The 23,530-nt window shown below is 41.1% G+C and overlaps 1 protein-coding gene across 2 annotated transcripts in view; it reads right to left on the reverse strand.

Moving 5' to 3' along the window:
- Nucleotides 1–23,530, reverse strand: part of PDZD2 (PDZ domain containing 2) — a 454,029-nt gene that overhangs the window by 46,946 nt on the left and 383,553 nt on the right. For both annotated transcript variants that reach the window (XM_082251798.1, XM_082251799.1), the window contains exons 19-20: nucleotides 16,440–19,437; nucleotides 15,403–15,520 (exon numbers count right to left, since the gene is read on the reverse strand). In XM_082251798.1, coding sequence (XP_082107924.1) covers nucleotides 15,403–15,520; nucleotides 16,440–19,437 — 3,116 coding nt within the window. The remainder of the gene's footprint in view (nucleotides 1–15,402; nucleotides 15,521–16,439; nucleotides 19,438–23,530) is intronic.

A 23,530-nucleotide genomic window follows, 5' to 3' on the forward strand; every position in this document is an offset into this window, starting at 1 on the left:
GTCATGCAGACCAATTTGATGGTCCACCACCCCTTCGACCTCTGCAGCAATGCTGGCAGCACTCATATGTCTATTTCCCAAAGACAACCTCAGGATAGGACGCTGAGCACATGCTTTTAACATCTTTGGTCGACCATAGCTCGGCCTGTTCGGAGTGGAACCAGTCCTGTTAAACCGCTGTATGGTCTTGGCCACCATGCTGCAGCTCAGTTTCAGGGTCTTGGCAATCTTCTTATAACCTAGACCATCTTTATGTAGAGCAACAATTCTTTTTCTTCAGAGAGTTCTTTGCCATGAGGTGCCATGTTTAATTTCCAGGGAGCAGTATATGAGAGTGAGAACGATAACACCAAATTTAACACACCTGTTCCCCATTCAAACTTGAGACCTTGTAACACTAACGAGTCACATGACACCGGGGAGGGAAAATGGCTGATTGGGCCCAATTTGGACATTGTCACTTAGGGGTGTACTCACTTTTGTTGCAAGCGGTTTAGACATTAATGGCTGTGTGTTGAGTTATTTTGAGGGGACAGCAAATATGCACTGTTATACAAGCTGTACACTCACTACTTTACATTGTAGCAAAGTGTCATTTATTCAGTGTTGTCGCATGAAAAGATATAATAAAATATTAAAAAAAAAACTCTGGTCCGACCACATCTGGAGTATTCTGTCCAGTTCTGGTCGCCAGTCCTCAGGAGGGATGTGTTGGAGCTGGAGAGAGTCCAGAGAAGGGCAACTAAACTAATTAGGGGATTGGAGGACCTTAATTATGAAGAGTGTCTGCAATCGCTTGATTTATTCTCCCTGGAGAAGAGACGCCTGAGAGGGGACATGATAGCAATTTATAAATATCTCAATGGTGATCTCGGCATAGAAAAACAGCTATTCAGTCGAAGGGATCGCATGAGGACTCGAGGGCATACAATGCGATTAGAGGAGAAGCATTTTAACCTCAGGCAACGTGGGGGGTTCTTTACTGTTAGGGCTACAAGATTGTGGAATTCTCTACCACAAGAGGTGGTTTCTGCGGGAAGTATGGTGGCTTTCAAAAGACTCTTAGACGTACATCTCAAGGATCAGAACATTCAGGGGTATGTGAGATGATTACGGCCACACACACCTACACAGGTTGAACTGGATGGACTATTGTCTTTATTCAACCTCAATTTTGGGAGATACTGTAGGTACATAAATCTGTCACCCGCACCGACATTTGTCGTGTGGAGGCACGTCAGAATTTTTCCTCTTTAAATCTATTATTGGTTTGTTGTTGCTGCCACCTGAGGAAGAGATCCTCTGTGTCTGTGGCCCTTGAAGTGGAGTTCTACTCAAAAGTGGAACTTCGCTGATCTGCTTCCTCCCCCCCTTCGGTGCCCCATTTGGCACCTTTCAGGGGGGGGGGGGGGCACGGGTACCTGTTTTGGACAGGCACCCTTACCTACTTCCTGGGAGACAGCGCCGTGGCCCTGTCCCTCGGAAGTTCGGCCCCCTCCCTTTTCCTTTGCCGCTGGGCCAATTACAAAGAGCAGCGCGCTTTGCGCATGCGCAGTAGGGAACCAGCAGTGAACCCAGAAGGCTTCACTACCGGGTTCCCTTACTCTGGATGGTGGCGGGGGCATCGGAGAGCCGATACGTAAATCGGCTTCGGGTGCCGACATCGCGGGCTCCCTGGACAGGTAAGTTCTACTATTTAAGTATCAATATTTGTAGCGGCTGACTTTTAATTTTTTTTAAGGGGGGCGGAACTCCGCTTTAAATGTTGCTTTCTATAGGTTACATATAAATGGCCTGTTTTCAGTTTTAAAGAATGGTATGCTCGAGATATAGCATTCTTTACATAGAGACTAAGGTACATGTACCATAGGTGTTAGGTGAGCAGGATAAAGATAAAAAATGTAGATAAAAGTGAAGCCCTGTAGCTAGTCTTACGACTTGTTATATGTCTTGGATACTCCAAAAGCGTAATCTCTTTGCTTTAAAGAAGTTATAAACTCTTAGAAAATATTTACAAAAAAAATGTCCCTCAAACGCCTATGCAAATGATACAATGAACAGCACATATAAAACAGCGTTAGGGTTGCTTCTCTTTAAAATTGAAGCCTCATGATGAGTCAGAAGGGGTTTGGAGCCTTTCAACTCCTCCCATTCAAGTCTATGGTAACGCGCGGCAACTGTGCCAGCATGCGGTTGCGGCACGTTAGTACATTACAGTTAATGATTGGCGTTTGTAGGTTGGCTTTTTAATGCTCATTAAAGGATAAGTCCACCCTAACCATAGCATTTCTGCATCTATAGAACTCCACGATCGAACACTAACCTATCTAGCCCTGTAAAGTAGAAATCAGTATATCTACCTTTTTTTAAGCCGATTCGATACAAGCCCACACTGAGCTGTCAGCCGCCTCGTTGTGGAGGTGGGTGCAGAAGACAGCTGTTGTCGCCCAGGTCATCTGCAAAGTTTCCACCGCTAGAGATCGAGTCAGTTCGACTTAAAAAAAAAAGGTATGTATACTAATTTCTTATCAAAAATAAATAGTGAGACAGTCAAAACTGTAAAACCACACCCAGCGCCACAAAATTGAGTGCAATATCTGAATTAAAAAAAATGTATATAGAAGATCTAAACGTCAGCTGCCACTATCAATATCAAATAATAAAACAATCCAAAGGTGCTGCAAAATATATTAATTTCACCAGCACTAGCAGCACTTAAAGTCTGTACATCTAAACAGATATCTGAATTACAAATGAACAGTTCACATAAAAGTCCACCACGTGATCTGTTTATTAATGGATTGGTGAAACCGCTAAATTGTCTGAAGGTAATAAGGCTACTCCGAGCTTGTGGCCCTTTCACCACGCCACGTGAGTTCCTCTCCCCTTCAGAAAACAAACTCACCAGATTGGCATAGAAATTAAGCCTTGTACAGAGCTTAGAATGATGACCCGATATCTCACACCTCCATCAGTTAGTGAAAGCTCATAAATAAAAAAAAGGGAGCACATAACATAATCCTGTTACGATGTTTAATCCCCAAATCCCCCTTTAAAATGCACTCGCATAATAAAAAAACAGATAGCATAAAACTATATCAGGGATGTTATGTGCATTCGTTCTTCCTCACCAGACTCCAGTAAACTCGAGCTTGGTGATTCCGAAGTCTGTCATCCACTCACAGGGGCCGCTAGTCACGCCCCGGATGTGTTTCGTCATTACGTCTTCAGCGGGAATAGCCACGCGACCTGGCCTCTCATACTTATACACACACAGGCAGGAGAGTTAACCCCTTCCACCTAATGGTTGCTTCAATGCGCAACCTGGAACAGTCATTGGTGGTGCTTGGCATAACAACCAAGCCAGTGTTCCGTGAAAAAACCCTACCCATGAAAATGTCCTACTCTTGTCCCTTCCTGTGCACCTACGTCATTGAACAGCTGAGCCGTTTCCCACTGCGCATGCTCACAGCTCCGGAGGGTAGGGAATTTTCACGGGGTAGTGTTTCTTAATGTTACACCGCATCAGCTGTTGCCGCGGGTACATTAAATCATCTCCGCTCCAACCCCTCTGACTTCCCTGATCTCGGCTCCAAAATGTAAAAGCGGCGGCGGGTCTATGAAAATATAACTCACAGGGCAGAGATCTCCGTGAGTTTTATTTTCATAGACCCGCCGTCGCTTTTACATTTTGGAGCCGAGATCAGGGAAGTCAGAGGGGTTGGAGCGGAGATGATTTAATGTTGCAGCGGAGATTATTTAATGTACCCGCGGCAACAGCTGATGCGGTGTAAAGTTACAAAACACTACCCCGTGAAAATTCCCTACCCTCCGCAGCTATGAGCATGCGCAGTGGGAAGTGGCTCAGCTGTTCCATGACGTATGTGCACAGGAAGTGACGAGGGTAGGGAATTTTCGCGAGGTAGGGTTTTTTAGCGTTACATCGGCAGACCACACAGCCGACACCGATGCTATGTACCAAGCAGCGCATCGTTGTGCAAATTTAGGTATAAAAACAAAAATTGCTCATAAATAAAAAAAAGGGTGCACATAGCATAATCCTGTTACGATTTCTAATCCCCAAATCCCCCTTTAAAATACACTCACATAATAAAAAAAACAGATCGCATAAAACGATATCAGGGATGTTGAGCGCTTTCGGTCTTTCTCACCAGACTCCAGTAAACTCGAGCTCGGTGATTCCAAAGTCTCTGTCATTCATCACAAAGGTAGTTTATAAAATTTGGGACCGTGTCACAAAACAGTTCAAATGGGAATATAATTCCCCTTTGATCTCACTAAATGGCACAAATTATTTTCCACCGGAAAATGAGGAATATCCCAACAATTGGATAGGGAATACATTATTAAAAGATATTGTTTATAAAGGTCTAGGACGTATCACAATTTTAATTTAGGTGAAAATACCATGAAACTTAACGAGTGGAGGTATCGCCAACTGAGACCTTTTGTTAATTCATTACCACAACCAATTAGGTCGGAGAAAGTGATGAACACAGTAGAAATACTGTGGAACTCAACTAAAAATTTTAGACATGGTATATCTCAAATATATAATAATGCTGACAGAGTGTCTCGGCAAGGAGATCCCTCCTTTCGTTATAAAATAGGAAAGGGAAATAGGTGAATCACTGTCAAATCACGAAATAAATATGGTATGGAGAGTCGCATATCGCTCAGCTATAGAGATTGGTACTATAGAATTAAATCATAAATGTTTATCCAGATGGTATATAACCTCAACCTGAAAAAACAGATCGGTGTTGGAGAGGATGTGGGGGCAAGGGGACAATGTACCACATATGGTGGGATTGTCCCAAAATTAGAGATTACTGGTCAAAAATTAGATGTAAAATAATCTAAATTACAGGAGTTGATGTTTTAGATGACCCCTGGTGGTGTTTATTCCACAGAAAAAAAAATACCCTTTAAAACATACAAAAGTACATTGGTTCCAAATGTATTAAATGCAGCTAAAGGAGCTATCACGAGTAGTTGGTGAGAGGTAAAGAGCCTAACCTTAAAGAAATGGTGTAATAGAGTGGATTACATTTATAATATGGAATATCTGGGAAACAGAGAAGAACAGCCTAAAAATATGCTGGCAATATGGGTAAAATGGGAAGATTTAAAAAAATCTGATAAATATCTGGAAATCTTGCTGGAAGATACAGGATCCATACTAGAATTTGGTCCAGATATGAGACAACATCGAAAATGGAAATCAATATAGTAGGTGGGGGGGGGGGTGGATGGAATATGGGATAAATCTGTACTTGTAATTTTCTATGAGATGTGTATTTATATATATTGTTTTATTTATTTTTTTGCTGCTAACAGTACTTTGAAAATCAATAAAATATAAAAAAAAAAAAAAAAGAATACTGATCACGCGGTGGACTTTTATGTTGCCCCCCGTGCAGCTGAGTGTTCATTTGTTTAAATGTACAGACTTTATGCGCTGCTAGTGTAGGTGTAATTAATTTTGCAGCACCTTAGGGCACCTTAGGACCTGGGGGTACTGGTAGACAACAAGCTTGGCAGTCGCATGCACTGCCAAGCCGCTGCAAGCAAAGCTAACAGAATACTGGCATTTATAAAAAAGGGGATTCACTCCAGAAATAAAGAGATTATTCTCCCACTCAACAAGACTATGGTCCGGCCACATCTGGAGTATGCTGTCCAGTTCTGGGCACTGGTCCTCAGGAAGAATGTGCTGGAATTGGAAAGAGTCCAGAGAAGGGCAACAAAAATAATTAGAGGAATGGAGGACATCAGCTATGAGGAAAGACTACAAGCATTGAACTTATTCTCTCTGGAGAAGAGACGATTGAGGGGGGATATGATATCAATGTACAAATACTGTACTGGCGACCCTAGCATAAGGAACAAACTATTCAGAGAAAGGGAATGCAATAAGACACGTGGCCACTCACTAAAACTAGAGGAGAGGCGGTTTAACCTTAAAGTGGAGTTCCGGCCTATTTTGTAACTTTAGTGATTCCGGAAGTGTTTGCTATGCTGATCAACAATTGGGCATTTTCAATTTTTTTCGGGGGTCCCTTACCTTATTTTTAGGGCATTTTTGATTGTACTTCTTCCTTCTCCCCCCTGTGTGGCCACGGCCACCGACATCACTTCCGCCTTTGCATTGCATCCTGGGAGCTGTTTGTCATCACTCCCAGGAGGCTGGAATCAGGAAGAACTCCCAGAACACTCCCTGGAATCAGGAAGAAGGACAGAGCAGATTACACTGCGGCTTCAGATGCCCACGTCTAAGATGGCCGTGCCCAGACAGCGTTTTTAAAAGTAAGATTTTGACTAAAATCCAATACTGTACACCTTGTAAGTATGAGAATAGCGGTTCTGTAAAGGGCGATGGATTAGTATTAAAGGGGTATTTTTAGTTAAAAAAGGTATTTGAGGCCGGAACTCCACTTTAAAGTACGTAGGGGGTTATTTACTGTCAGAGCAGTAAGGATGTGGAATTCTCTTCCGCAAACAGTCGTATCAGCAGGGAGCATCGATAGTTTCAAAAAACTATTAGATGGGCATCTTAAAGACCACAGCATACAGGGGTATACAATGTACGGTTAACAGCAAACACGCACACACATCATAGGTTGAACTGGACGGACTGATGTCTTTTTTCAACCTCACTATGTAGCCTTTGCATTATATTAATTTCTTCTTTACAGGGCTGGATAGGTTAGTGTTAGATCGTGGGGATCTATAGATGCAGGGATTTTAGTTTTAGGGTGGACTTCTCCTTTAAACACTTCGCAAATGCACCTATTAAAGCCCATTAACGCTATTGGCAAATTTGAGAAGCATCAGTATTTTGAGCAAGTGTGAACAAGCCCTAAATGTTCACAGAAGTCAACATCCTGAACAATTTATACTTACCATGCAAACGACCTGATATACATTAGTAGTCATTATTAGCAGCTGTTCATTATAGTGCAGCTTATGTTTAGAGATTTGTGGTCATTTAAGTGGGCAATTTTACTGCTGGAACACAGCTTGGGAGAGTTATAACCCACCAGGTCAGCACACGGCTCCCAGCACAGTCTGTTCTGTGAAAGTGGAATCTGACCTTCTACTTTGGACCTCAAAAATGTACTTTCACTGTATGCCAGACAGTCATCCTGCTTGTCCAAACCATAAATGCCTCACATCCCTTTACCCAAGCCTTCCAGAAAGGCTCTGATCCATCTATAACTGGCTGCCCTGATCCTGACTCCGCATTAGCTCTGGCTGAGTCCAAACAACCTAGAAAACTGCATAACAGGGTATGCTCTAGGTCTATATACAGAGCTTGCTGCAAGTCAGTCAATGTTAAAAGCTAACTGGGAAGGTCAGTGTACTGACCAAACTGATTGTCATTGCTGACAGTCAGTATACAGAGATTGCTGAAAGTCAGTGCTCAGCCACACCTCCACTAAAGTTAGACCAATCTACCCATTGGAAGAAAAGAAGTCCAAGAGTGACCAGTTTAGTTCTTGTGCTTAGTGCTGGGACCAAGTCTGTCACAGTCAACTGACAGATACACAGAAGTAAAACCCACCAGAACCCACCAAAGCTGCTGAGAATTCACCGAGCAGCTCACTGTACTCCATAATGAGGTCTGAAAACCAGCGGACCACACATGGAGCACTGGTGGGCTGCATGTTAGGTATTGGAGTCTTCTCAGACACAATGGGGTTCATTTACTAAAACTGAAGCAAGCAAAATCTGGTGCAGCTCTGCAATCAGCTTCCAGGTTTTATTGCCAAAATTTAATTGAACAAGCTGAAGTTAGAAGCCAAATGGTTACCATGCACAGCTGCACCAGATTCCAAGTGCACCAGTTTTAGCAAATCTCCCAATAAGTAAATCTAGGAAAGGTGAAAAATATTAAATTTAAATAAAATCTAATTGCAAAACCCTTTTTTTTGAGTGGTGAGTCAGGTTATAAAAAAAGAAGAGAAGGCCAGCCCTTAACCCATAGACTTCAGATTTTTAATTAAATATTACAGAATTAATCAGTCATATTGCAAAAAAAGGCTTAATACGACAGACATCTTGAGATAGCAGGTCCGCTGTGGCCCCAAATCCTATATTTGCACATTTGGGTAATAAAATGTAATAAGAGTTCAATAAATTTGTGAGATGTATGGGTTGAGTGCTGGCTTTTTCTTTTATTAGTTATTAAAGTTACACAAGCATTCCCTAGAAAAAAAAGTGGAAGTGTGTAAGGGTACTGGTTGGATTTGTTGCACAGTCTTTATTACAGTCTTTGGAGATTTATCCTTTCGATTTATCCAGGTCACCATTGTCACTGGGACCAGAAGTGAGAGAAAATTCAAAAGTCACAAATTTGTTACAGTCTTTATTACTGATTTTGGAGATTTATCCTCTCAATTTATCCCGGTCACCATTGTCACTGGGACCAGAAGTGAGAGAAAATTCAAAAGTCACAAATTTGTTACACAGGGGGAGATTTACTAAAGCTAGAGCACTCAGAATCTGGTTCAGCTGTGCATGGCAGCCAATCAGCTTCTAACTTCAGCCTGTTCAGCTAAGCTTTGACAATAAAACCTGGAAGCTGATTGGTTTCTTTTCAGGGCTGAACTAGATTTTGCACTCTCCAGTTTTAGTAAATCTCCCCCACAATCTTTATTACTGATTTTGGAGATTTATCCTCTCAATTTATCCAGGTCACCATGGTCACTGGGACCAGAAGTGAGAGAAAATTCAAAAGTCACGAATTTGTTACAAAGTCTTTATTACTGATTTTGGAGATTTATCCTCTCAATTTATCCAGGTCACCATTGTCACTGGGACCAGAAGTAAGAGAAAATTCAAAAGTCTGAGCTGCCACTGGAACAGAAATAAAATAGAAATCTTCCAACTGGAACACTTAATTCAGTGACAACCCTCTAAGAAAAAATGTCCATTGCTTGGAGAGATTTTACTTCCTGTTGGGTCTACAGGAGAGAGAGTAAAGGTGAAATCTCTCCAGTGGGACACAGATGACAAAGAAAAATGGGATCTGATTTTATATATTCCCTATCCCGTACAAAACAAAAAAAAGAACTTTTAAAATGTACATAATAAAATAATTGGTTACAATTTAACAAGGAATAGTAAAAGTCCAGTCATCAGAGGTTCTCTTTAATATGCTATGTCTTCCTACCACAACAGCACCGAGCTGTAGCAATCTTAAGCCAATATTCCGTACGCTAACAAATACCAGAACTATCAAATCTCTTGGCAGCTTCACTCAAGATCAACAGATTTCTTAACACATTAAACAGGCCAAATAAATAGTGAAATCCCTTACCACCCACCTATCTCCAAGAACTCTAGTTAGCGTACACTACACCCTCCAGACAGGCTCGCCCCAAAAATGATTCCTGTAATCTGAAAAGTGCCGTTAGAAAGTTCTCTTAACCACAAAAGAAAAAAACGGTAAAAATACACTGAACTAACAGCCGATATATGGAACCTCAAGAATGCATGAAAACATTTACACGATCCTACGCGGGGGCACCGCACCGACTGGCAGAAAAGCTTTTGGTTGCCGCAGACGGCTTCCTGTGTGGTATGATTCCAAGGGCTTATTAAGAAATGTAATATTATTTTCATCAGTCTAGAATGTATAAAGGAAAACAGGAAGTCCAACTAAAGCTCTACAAGCCGCAGCATGCCCTGTCTCTATCACCTGCACGTGACGGAAAGAAATCCTGCCATAGTACACTGTTAGTTAAATCTTGGCTGTGTGAAGAATTAGTAACATATTTATACATAGATCTTGTAATTGCAAAAGCAGAATCCCTCCAACACAAGAGGCCTACTTATAAACAGGTATGTTGCTTTATTCTTTAACTTCGTTTTCATTTAAATTTTCTAATTTATTATACTTTCATTCACAATTAGGTAAGGGACTGACAAAATAAATATAAAATAAATCAGCGCACTCACAAATAAATACATTAAAGGGACTGACAAAGGTTTCTAGTCAAGGGCAAGCCATACATTATTTTTGTGGTTCAAACAGCAGGATGAATGAACCGATTCCATCCAAACGGAATCACTCCCGCTGAGCCATTTCATTCTGCAGGCAGGAGGCCTTCCCCGCTGGCAGAATACAATGATCAGTGTTGCTAGCTATAGATGGTGGTTCTGATAGTTTGGAAAAAACCCGACAGGCTGGTTGTACACAAGTTGATTGATAGATTGACTTGTGTACAACCTGCTAGCTCATACACGGATTTAAATTTGTACAGTCCCTGCTGAATCGGCCAAATTTCAATCCATGTATGACTGGCTTTATCCTATCTAATGTATATTATGAATATTATCAATTATAATGAATATTTATACTACCATTGTGCTCCTGTTGGATGGATTTCTGCACACTTCTGTACCAGGGGACAGGTTTATTTTTTTTATTTTATATAGAGATAACTTAAAGTGATTGTAAAGTCTCTTTTTTTGTTAAAAATAATAAACATGTTATACTAACCTGCTCTGTGAAGTTGCTTTGCACAGAGCAGCCTGGATCCTCCTCTTCTCGGGTCCCTCTTCAGCGCTCCTGGCCCCTCCCTCCTGAGTGCCCCCACAACAAGAAGCATGCTATAGGGGGTACCCGAGCTGAGCTGCAGGTTCCTTTGTCCATTCAGACATGGAGCCGCGGCTCGGGCCCGCCCCCACTCTCTCCTCATTGGCTCGATGGCTTTGATTGACAGCCCCCGAAGCCAATGGTGCCACGCTGCCACCTCAGCCAATGAAGAAGGAGAGTTCCGGGTAGCCGAGACACTCCTGCAACATTGCTGGATCGAGATGGGCTCAGGCAAGTATTAGGGGGGCTGAGGGGGCTGCTGCACACAAAAGGCTATTTATCTTAATGCATAGAATGCATTACGATGAAAACCTAACTTTACAACCACTTTAGGCATTAGTGGCAACTTATCTGTTAAGTAAATGTCTAGCCTTTTTTTGTTTTGGATAGGGAATGGTGAAAACCCCTGTCAGGTGTTTGCTAGGTGTGGGACACAATGGCAATATTAATACTTTGTATTAACCACTTGCCGACTGCCGCACGACTATTTACGTCGGCAGTCAGCCCCTCACAGGCAAAGCGAAGTAGGGCTACGTCGCTAGCCTGTAAGGGTTTTGGGAGCGAGTGCGCGCCGCCGGATGCGCGCTCCTGCTCGGTCACGGACCCCCCCCGCACGTGTGCCCGGCGGACCCGATGTCCGCCGGGTACTAGCGATCATCCGTGACAGAGGGAGAAAGGCAGGCGGCTAATGTAAACAAAGCCGCCTGTCAGTCTCCCCTGTGTAAGAATGGTGATCATACGGTTCTACTATGTAGGACCGTTGATCACTGTTCTTACACATCAAGCCACAGCCAATCACAGTTAAAAACACGCCTCAAGGACACACATAACCCCTCCCTCTCCAATACAGTTAACTCCTTCACTGCCAGTGTCATTTTTACAGTAACAGTGCATATGTATAGCACTGATTACTGTAGTAATGTCACTGGTAACCCCAAAAGTGTCAAAAATGTCAGTCAGGGGTCCGATCTGTCCGCCCCAATGTCGCAGTCCCGCAAAAAAAAAAAAAAAAAAAAAAAAAAAATCGCAGATCTCCCCATTACGCATTAAAAAAAAAAAACAACAAAAATGACAAAAATCTTTCCCTTTGTTAGTAAACGCAATAACTTTTGCGCAAACCAATCAAAATACGCTTTTTGCGATTTTTTTTTTACCAAACATATGGTAATAAAAAAAAATTGGCCTAAAATGTTTAAAAATTTTGATTTTTACATTTTTTTGGGGGAATTTCAAATTAAAAAAATGTGAAAAATATTGTTATTTTTGCAAAATTAACGCTCTTTTTTTGTTTATAGCGCATGATCAAAAAAAAATCGCACAGGTGATCAAATACCACCAAAAGAAAGCTCTGTTTGTGGGAAAAAAAGGACGCCAAATTCGTTTAGGTACAGCATCGCACGACTGCGCAATTGTCCGTTAAAGTCACGCAGTGCCGAATCGCAAAATAGGACCTGGTCAGGAAGGGGGTAAAATCTTCCGGGGCTTCTGTGGTTAAAATGGTGAGGAGAAGCTAGAACCAGTCTTCCCAATGGAGAGTTTTTCACTTGCTGCTATAGGGAAAACAAGGTTACTTAGGAAGAAGAAAAATAGAAATATCCCCAACTGGACACAAACCGCAAAAAAAAGAAAAAAAAAAAAAAAACACCAGGGGTTAAAATTGTTACCTTTATTTGTTTTGGGGTAGGAAACAGTTAAAACCATTCTCTTTTTCACTGTCTGTTCCATTTTGGAGATTTCCCTTCACTTCCTCGGTCTTGGAGTCTCTTCTTAGAAAGAACAGATGTTCTCATTAGAAGATTTTCCCTCAGCACCTGTTTGGTTACAACTGTAACATTTTGGATTTTCCATCACTTTTAGTCCAGTGACAATAGTCAGCAGGAAAAATAGGAAGGGTGAATCTCCCCAGCATGGACACACTGCAGTTACAACCAGACAGGAGTTCTAACTCTTCCTTTCTATCCAAAATGAAAAAAGGCTTATAATATACTTTGGTGTACGTTTAGTAAACTGAGATAAGCCGAGATCTGGATGATCACGGCTTGTCTCAGAGCATTGCAGGTTTAAAATACTGAGAAGAGTAGTGGAGAACATAGTCTTCTCTTCTCATCTCAGTACACAAACAGCTTGCATTCACTGCAATAGAAACGGCCAGTTTAGAAACACATGATGTCACCTGATCACTGTGCTTCTCTTTGAAGATCTCCTCTTCCTACTTCTCCAGCTCAGAGGTGGAGATAGCAGGAAGAAATAGGAGATCTCTGCTGTGAATGTCCCAGTGCCCAAAAGTGAAAGCAAAAACTCTCCCTACTGCAGTGAAATATACATCAACAGCAGGTTAGAAACACATTAACTATACAATCACATATATATCTCTGTGTGTGATATATATATATATATATATATATATATATATATATATATATATATATATATATATATATACTGTATGTACTGGTGTGTATGTATGTATATATATATATATTTTTTTTTTTTTATTTCAGGTACTTATATAGCACAGTCAATTTACACAGCGCTTTACATATACATTGCACATTCACATCAGTCCCTGCCCTCAAGGAGCTTACAATCTAAGGTCCCTAATGCCTCGTACACATGTACCGATCGGCCGTCTTTTGTCCAGGGCTGTCCTGTCCGCTGAAAACTGCAAAAGACTGCACATGAATTTTGTCGGCCAACAACAGCCGACTGCAGAAGTGATGTCATGTGATGAATAACTTTCCGTGTGTTTTTTCTTTTCTGAGCATGCCCAGTCTTGCTAATCTGCTGTTTGTCGGCCGAATTCTGTACTGACTGGCGAACAATCAGCCGTTCTGGTGTTGGCCAACAAAAATTTTAATGCCTGCAGGACAGATTCTGTTCGGCCGAAAATGCGCTGTCGGCTGTCGAAAGCATCATACTAACAAGCATACAATCGGCCGATCGGTCGTCGGCCGAATATTTACGGCCGACGATCGGTACGTGTGTACGAGGCATCACTCACATACATACACAGCAGGGCCAATTTTTTATACAGGATCCAATTAACCTACCAGCATGTCTTTGGAGTGTGGGAGGAAACCAATCTGTCACGATTCAACCACGCCCACGGCGACTAGCTAAACGAGACGTGATGAATCGTGACTGGGCAGTATAAGGGGATAACGGAAATAAAGAAAATTCCTACTAAAGGCTCGTACACACGTACCGATTGTCGCAGAAAAGATTCGGCAGACGACCGATCGGCCAAATGTAGGCTTGTTAGTATGATGCTTCCGACAGCCGACAGCGCACTTTCGGCCGAACAGAATCTGTCGTGCAAGCATTAAAATGTTTGTATGCCGACACCAGAACGGCCGATTGTTCGCCAGTCAGTACAGAATTCGGCCGACAGACAGCAGATTTGCAAGACTGGGCATGCTCATAAAAGAAAAAACACAGGGAAAGTTAACCATCACATGACATCACTTCTGCAGTCGGCGGACAAAATTCGTGTGCAGTCTTTTGCACTTTTCAGCGGACATGACAGCCTGGGGACAAAAGACAGCCGATCGTTCGGCCGACGATCGGTACGTGTGTACGGGGCTTAAGTAATTAGATTGGTTGCAATACTTTCACAGCCTGCACTGCCTTCGGTCACCACTAGAGGGAGACTCCAGTCCAATCCAGCTGGCTGACCACACACAGGCAGATACAAATCTTACATACAATCTGATGCACTCTAAGGGTTGGGGAGCAGTCTAGCAATTACCACACACTACTAGGATTCCTCCAGCTATCCTACAAGCCAGAACCCCTGTGTTGATCACTCTTCCCACTGTCCCCACACCCACACACCACAAACGATAGCCTGTGGTCTGGTGTACAATCTGCATGCAATCTGCCAACATACAGTGCAATTGCATACAGATTGGCATGTATTTATGAATGTACTGTATGTATGTGTGTATATATATATATATATATATATATATATATATATATATATATATATATATGTGTGTGTGTGTGTATGTGTATATATATATATTTATATACTGTATGTATATATACCGTGCATGTGTGTGTGTGTGTATATATATGTTTTCATGTGTCAGAACATGTCATTACGAGTTCTTTTAAACTTTAGTTTCACTTTTTAAATTTAGCAGTGCCTGTAATCTCACAAAATCTCGCGAGATTACAGGCAGTCCACCCAGTTATACAGAGATCACGGCAGTTCTCAGAGAAAAAACTTCTCCTCTGATCACCCTGTGAGAAGTGAAGTTCTCACCCTTCTAAACTGGGTGCCAGAGGAGATATTTTTTCTCTGAGAACTGCTGAGAATTGAACTGAGAGAAAACTTCTCAGTTTACTAAACGTACACCTTTGTCCGTTATAGATAAGTTATAGGTTATAGTTATACACAAACATAACAGTTATTTTTACTTGTTTTGGCCCCAAAAGCTCCACACTGAGAACTACAGCTCCTGGCACTGAAAATGATCAGGGCTTTATTGATGTCAGTGGGGTGATACTTCTTCACTTCCTACAGTCTGCTGGACAGAAAACGAAGGGTAATTACCCTGGGTGGGGACAACGAGATTGATAAAACCCAACCAAGCTTCTGACCTTTCCTCACTCTATTTAAAACTAAAGTTTAAAGGTTTTGGCTTAAGTTCTGCTTGAACTTCTAGAGTTTGTCAGAAGCCAAGAGAGTTTCTAAGCAAGTTTATAAAAAAAATAACACCAAATGTCGGTTCCCAACTGAAAATATGTAACAAATGTAAACCACTCACCTCCACTTGTGCTTTTGCTTCCTGAATCAGAGTAATGATATCTGATTTGGATGCCACAGAAGTCAAAACAGCCTGCAGCTTTTGCTGGTCCCTGGTGGAGACGCTAAGCTGGTCCAAGCTAAATATACACACACAATTAAACAGAGTAAGAAGCAGGCAAAAAAATATTGCATATTATTTCCCATTCTTTAGATAAGATTCACCTGGAACAGTTCTGTTTAAATTATGTTGATATGAAATATGAAAATTCAGGCAAACAAATGTCAAGTAATTATTTATAACGCTTTAACTGCCCTTGTGTGTTTTAATCCAAGCTTTTGTGAGTCTATTATTGTCCTTTGAGTTTCTTTTCATGATCACAGTAATATTCTAAAGATACACTATGTTCTAATGGTGCTTTTCTACTGCATGGAACCGAACGGTTCGGCTCGCTTTTGTGCTTTTCCACTGCATGGTACCGCATGGTACGGTGGCGCTTTTCCACTACATGGAACCGAACGGTACGGCTCTCTAAACAGTACCATAAACAGAACCACCTCAGTTGAGGTTCCAAGAGGGCCGTACCGGTACCATATCCCACAATCCTTTGCATGCAGCCTTGACTGTTTGTCACTACTTGCCACTGATTGGTTAGAGAATCGTTGTTATCCCACCCACTTACTTTAGTACTGCTTTAGTGGAAAAGCAAACTGTACCAAACTGTTCCAACACCGTACCATGCGGTACCATGCAGTGGAAAACCAAACCGGGCCAAGCAGGGCCAAGTGGAGCCGAGCCGGTACTTGCAGTGGAAAAGTGCCATAAGAAAGTCAACCTAGAACATTTACACTCTCTCGAGACCCAAGACGAGTCAGAACATCCAAAGCCAAGCTGAAACAAGGCTTCTTTTTTAGAAATTTCAGAAAATAGGCTCACAAAGCAGTTTTTGATAATTACACCACTTTAAGGGTTAATGTAGAAAGGGTTATCAAATGTTGCCTTTTGCATTTAATAAAAGTACTACAGTTATATAGAAAAAAGAAAAGGCAATCACTTACCTTACCGACCATGACTTTCTGACAAGTTCCCCATCTTGCAGCCCATCGCCATCATATGCTAACCCAGATACACCATTGTCTTTAGAGCTCATACGAGTGCCATTTAGAGATGATACATTGTCGGCTCCTGGAGTCCTTCTGGGTGTAATCTCCAGTTCAGTTTTATACTGTGGAGCTTTAGACTCTATAGAGAAATCCTCGGTGCAAAGTTTATCAAGATCCGGCATGCTTAGGGCTCTCAATTCTCGTAATTTGGAACGGGATAAAGATGGCCTTATGTGGCTTGGCGTCGTCCTGTTTTTTCTGACCTGGACCCCGTGTACAGAATTCTCTTCTTTCTCATTCCTAGTGGAGTCATGGACTGGAATATTCTTTACAGAATCTACTGGGAGCTTTTCAGTACATGTTAAGGCCACACTAGACTGAGATTTTGCGATTTGTGTTGCTAAGGACACTTCACTTTGGTTATCACAACAGGAGCTCAAGCTGCGCCTTAACACCATTGCATTCTCTATGGACTGTGTATGTGAGGGAATCGAACCTGAAGATCTCCGAGTTAAAGGAAGTTTAGAAGAAAAAGGAGTGTTATTTATTTCAATGATCTTCATGACATTTTTGTCAAAGTTTACTAGATTCTCAAATGACTTAATCCTTTGCTTTACAGTCAGAGAAGATATAGTTTCATGAGGCCAGTTGAGTTCATAATAATAATTCCTTTTAACAGACCTTGGTACATCATTCCTTAAAGAGCCCCTTTCATTGACAAGTAGACTATCCTCATTTGTTTTGGAAATATCTTGAGTACTGTAGTCATATATGCTTTGATATGATATTGGCAAACTGATTCGATCATCTAAAGATATACCCTTTCTATGATGGACTTCATTGTTTGCCGCATTGGTAAGATGAGTTGGCATTGAATAAGTCCTTGTCACGGTCTTAGATCCACTAGGCGGTTTCTCTACAAGGGGGGCATCTTCTTTGACCTTTGGGGATTTGTAAACAATAGCAAAGCTGTCATATATGGTATAGTCTGTTTTACTTCTGCTTTCATTTTTTAAGTGTGTGTTGTTTATAGACGATAGTGAAGGAGACAGTTTTACTTCCATAAATGTACGTTGAATATCACTATTGTCTATTTGGTCTTCACGATTATGGAGAGAAGCCAAACTGTGGGTTTCATTCTTAGGCACTGCGTTGCTCATAGAAACTCTGCTTAGGTCTCCCCTTTGTTTGCTATCAATATCACTTTTTTTGCTGCAGCACTTGCCAGTGTGTGTGGTCTGATGGCATGCAAATTTGTCTTTAGTGTCGAAGCTTTCATCCATATCTACAGATGACTCAATCTCTTGATTGCTTTCCTCTGGACATTTTGTTGTTCCGTTGGTTGGCAATTTCTCATTACTACCAAGGCTTGGTGTGGAAATAACCACTGAACTGGGATCAACCTTAGCTTGTGACAGTATAGTTTTAGGTGTGGCTCTTCTGTTGCTCAAATCCCTGGGAGAAGGTGCCCCATCCATTATAGTGGGCCTCTTGGGTAGAAGTTTGGGAGAAGGCTGTGTGGTGGATTTTCTATAGTCCCAGCTTTCTGTTTTATTAATTAATGATTTAGCCACATCAGCACTGGGCCTATTTTTATTCTTTATAGTAAGTCCCTTTAACTTTGGCCCTGGCTTAGGCATCTGAGTACTGAGAATATCTAGGTTATTGTTCAATGCCCTTTTACCATCTTGTTGCTTTGAGCCAGCTCCATTTACCTTGGATCTTTCCACAACAGAGGTTTTTGTTGTGGAACTTTTTACAGATTTGGATTCTGTTTTTGCAAGTCCATTTTTCTCATTTGATGTTAAGGTTTGGTGACATGAACTTCTTACTGGAAACTGTTTGGCACCAAGTGGTTCATTTGAACAGATACTAGTCCTTACATCAGTATTTACATTAAATGACAATCCTTTACCACAATCAGTTTGACTAGATAGAATATCTGCTTGACTTGTGACGTTAATCTCCATGTTATTATTATCAACACACAAAGATGGCTTGACTTCTGTAGGATCACATGTAAGCATTGGTAAACCTTCCTTTAAATAGTCTTTCACATTTAAATCAACTTGTTCAAGAGGTTCCTGAGAATATTTCTTATGTGATGCAACTAAAGGGGTCGTGTTTTCAGAAGTGTCTCCACATTTTGGACCTATACAGTAACCAGAGTTCAGCTGCCTGGGTTCACTAATAACTGGCTCAGATTGGCAAGAATGTAGAGCTTTATGCATTTCAACATCATCCTTTTTGCTAGCACAACAGATTTCTATTGGCTCTTCCTCTGAATCTGTGGTTGCCTGTGTTTCAGATACAAAGGACTGGTTCTGAAGGGATGAAATCAGATCACTTGTAGAATCTGATGGGATTTCCAGTAAAGACTCACTGTCTGAGTCTTCCACTGTTCCATACATTGAGTTAGAGAGGTCAAAAGAACTACTTTCAAACTGTTCAGACAGTGAAAAGTCCTCTGTGGTAAAGCTGCTAAAATTTCTACAGTAACTACTTAAGCTGTTCTTATTTACAGCAACTGTATTGTCTATAGGAATAGTGTCCAAAATGGAAAACCCTAGTGAACCAGCAGTGTCTACAGCTTGGTGGGTAAAGCTTGTGTTGTTGCTGGACAGTTTATTAGCAGGTGACTCAGGTTTAGCATATGCTGCTTGTTCTGAAAAACTCTTAACCTCCATATTACCCGTGTGGTCTAGCTCACTTATGAAATCATCAATGTTAGTTACAGGGCTACCACCACAATGACCAGGTGAAGAACAAAGGTTGGGTTCTCCTTTTTTGTTCACTAGAGGAGAACCTGGTGAAGCCAAATCATTACCAGTAGGACAAAACTGATGAAGATAAATATTGCAGTGGTCTCTCTCTGTTGAGGTTTCCTCAAGATGATCTTCCCTGGTTGTATCGGACCCTGATGTCATGATAATGTGGGACAAGCGATCAACAGCTGTAATCAAATAAAAAGCCTTATGAACAATCCCAGAGATAAAGACCTTGATTTATATACTACTAAATGTACTGCCTATGGGGATTCTTTTATCTGCTGCTCCAAACCTGGCTAAACAGGGCTATCAATCGTTTTCTCTGGAGACCTGAGAAGACAAATTCTGGAACCACAGAACTGAACTAAGTCACCTTGGCTGAGGCTTAAAAAAACATATTAAAGGATTAACATATTAAGAGCTATACATTGCCTACAGAACTTGCACAAAAGAAATTATACACTTGAAGAAAAAAAAAAAAAACATGGTAAGACTTTAATGTGTCCTATTTTAATAATACGCTTTTAGTAAAAAAAAAAAAAAAAAAAAAGGAAGAAAAAGCATAAGAATAGTTTAGGAAAAAATCCCTTCAAAACAACTACAATACACTCAAATATTAAACATGATTCTGCACCCCCAGTTCTTAGCCATGCCCATCAGTTGCAATAATCATATAGTTACTTTCCCTTTTGAATGTTTTACCCAAAGCTGAAATCCCAGTTATGGTTGAAGGTAACCTTTAAAATGATCATTTACATCCAGAGCAGAGTAAAAGGGTCACTATTTTACGCAGAGTCATATGCTCCTCACCTTTCCTCACTCCCCCATTGCTTTGGTTGGCCGTGAGAAGCAAAGTGAAATGCTCAGCACTTCCAGGTATGGCTGAGAATGTGGTCTTACTCACTCTTTCCCATGTGACAGCATGGGTGCCTAGTGATTGGCCCAGTGCTGTCACCAGTGATGGCAAAGGTGTCCATAAGCCCTGCAAAAAAGCCTCAACAAAATGGTTTGGAGGTTATACGAGTCTGTTTTCAACAGCTGAACAGAGCTGTATAGGAGCGCAGAAAAGTGAGTATATGCTGCCTGAACAGCAGGCAAAGCAAAGTGTCAGTTTAAAGTCTAATAAAACAACAAAAACGCCACAGAGGATATAGCACCTACTCAGGCTACCATAAATTTAATAAGTGTTCATGTATTATAATAAAAAGCACTACAAAAGCCAAAGCCCCCCTAGAGCATACTCTACTCTCATCCCCATCTCCGAATCCCCCCCCCCCCAGACACCCCTGCACCAAGGCTCCCACCCTATTCCTAAATCAATAGGGATTAGGGAGTCTTGGTGCGGGGGGTGGGTGGATGTGTGTGTGGTGCGGGGAGGGGGGTTTGAGAGATAGGGGTGGGAGGAGAGTATCTTCAAGGGTGGTTTTGGCGTTTGCACTGCTTTTTATTACAATACATGAACATGTAATATTATTATATTCTAGTATTCTTACTACTATGTGCTCCTGGAGGAAAGGAAATCAACACAATTACCAATAATCACTTATATAATAACTTATCACAGAGAGGCGGGGGCTCCTCTCTTATACTGTTTTTAGGCTAAGTGCTGCTGAAGTGATTACACTTTACTCTGCAGATGAACTAAATACATGTCCACTAATGAATTTGATGGTAGCCGGAGTAGGTGCTGTATCCTCTGTGGTGCCTTTGTTGTGCTATGAATTCTTTGAGGCACCTTTCCTAATATATGGGTACAGGCACCATTTCCATATGCCACTCCCAAGATCTGGCAATATTCAGTAGGTTTTTTTTCATGAAGTTTAATGAAACCCTCCTATTTTATTACTGTAATAAAATCATGCTGCATATATAATAATAAATATGCAGAAGAATGAGTGTAAAAGGATAGGAATGTCAGAGCTTATCTTTCATAAACAAGCTCTCCTGAGGTCCAACATGATTGATTAAACACAGCTCCAATCAACATTGCTCTTGAGCAATGTTTGGGGGGGGGTGGGTTTTAGGGGGGGGGGAGGCAATATTGGTGGGGGGGGTTGGTGGTAACAGAACTAGGTTGCTTCTGGTGTGTGAGGCTCCCCTATGTTAACACTTGGTTCGGCACTTCAAAGACAAAAAAGTAACTAGAGACATATTTATTACTGTATATGAAGCCTTATAGCATTACACTAATACAATAATGTACATGTGAACCTTCACCTTGTAAAACAACCTATTCAGTTTAAAATAGAAATGAAAAGCAACACATTTGCATATATATTTAAAACATTAATACTTTGTTTCCTTTTTCTTTATAAGTGATTACATACGCTATGTTCTCTGCTGCATAAGGGGCCCAGAGAGCTGGGGGAGGAGAAACAGCATCACACTAATCTTCCCAGTGAATGGCTGTGCAGGGGGACATGTCAGCACCATTCTGATCATTGGAGAGAAGACGGAGCTCTCAGCACACTCAGAAAACTGACCACGCTGTGCTCTCCTACCTTGTGTGGTCATTTATTAATAAGAAAACAGAGGGGCTGGCAGGATCACCAGGTATTTTACACAAAGAAGGCAATGCAAACAGAAAAGCACATATCAGGAATATGAACTGTTGGGTTTACATATTCTTTAAGAGGGTTCAGTTGGATTTTTTTGGTGGATTCAATTGGACTTTTTGGAATTTCTGTATCTAACACCTATTGTGCCGTAATATTAACTTTTTTTCAGAATCCTCCTCTTAAAAAAAATTCTTCTACCTCCAAAATCTATTTCTGTTCACAAAGAGGCACTATTCGCTATGCTTTATTACTGGCGCTCGTTTATAAAGTAATAAAATACAAATTGGAGAAACAAAATTCCAAAGACAAAACAAAACTTTTCAAAGTTACGACAGTGTGACTATTTTGGTATGGTGGGAGAGAAAAAGCTGGAAAATCTGAATTCCAACCACAGATTCTCACTTTTTTTTTTTTTTACATAAGTTTCCACAGCTGAAAAAGGCCTGATGAATATCAAACTTTTATTCCAAACATTTTTACTCTGATTTGATGAGCCAAAGGCAGCGTAATTCAAAGACATATTGAAAGTACCTTAACACTTCATATTCTAGACACTGCAGGTAATGTGTTTTTAATAAAAGCACGCACATTTTCTCCAGGATTTCTTCACAAATAGGACATAACAAAAGTCTAAGATCCGTGGCTGAAGTTTAGTCTATAAGCAGATTGCGTGTCCCATCTATCATCTTTTCAGAACTGCTGTTAGGAGGCTTACAATTTACTATAAAAATGTCAAAAATGTAAAGTACAGATGGAATACTGGGATAAGATAAATAGAGGACCTTCAGTTTCCAACAGCAAAGATTAATTTTAAGTCTGATTGTCCGTCCTCCCAAAACTGTTATTTCTGTGATGAGATATCATTGGGAGTTCTCAAGCTATGCCCCTATAATGTTTCACTTTCTACATACAATCTCTGCAACTAAAAATAAAGCTGAAATGTAGGCAGTAGGGCTAAGTGGAGTGATTTTTGAAAAAATTATAATCAAGCAAAATTATTGCAAAATTCTCAAATTTCGCTCATTAACCACTTGCCGACCGCCGCAAGTACATATACGGTCAGCCCCTCACAGGCAAAGTGACGTATGGGTAAGTCACAAGCCTGTGAGGCTCTGGGGAGAGATCCCGCTCGGTCATGGACCCCCCCGTGCGTGTGCCCGCACTCACGATCATCCGTGACAGCGGGAGAAAGGCAGGCGGCTGATGTAAACAAGCTGCCTGTCATTCTCCCCTGTGTAGTAATAGTGATAATACGGTTCTACTATGTAGGACCGTTGATCACTGTTCCTACAGCTCAAGCCACAGCCAATCACAGTTAGAATCACGCCCCTATAGGGACACACACCACCCCTCCCTCTCAAAAAAAGGTAACCCCTTCACTACCAGTGTCATTTTACAGTAACCGTGCATATGTATAGCACTGATTACTGTAGAAATGTCACTGGTAACCCCAAAAGTGTCAAAAATGTCAGTCAAGGGTCCGATCTGTCTGCCCCAATGTCGCAGTCCCGCAAAAAAAAAAAAAATCGCAGATCGCCGCCATTATGCGTTAAAAAAAAAAAAACAACAAAAATGACAAAAATCTTTACCTTTGTTAGTAAACGCGATAACTTTTGCGCAAGCCAATCAAAATACGCTTTTTGCGATTTTTTTTACCAAACATATGTAGCATAAAACAAATTGGCCGAAAATGTTAAAAAAGTTTGATTTTTACATTTTT

Source organism: Pelophylax lessonae (assembly GCF_965119305.1).
Source record: "Pelophylax lessonae genome assembly, chromosome: 1".
Classification (NCBI taxonomy): Eukaryota; Metazoa; Chordata; class Amphibia; order Anura; family Ranidae; genus Pelophylax; species Pelophylax lessonae.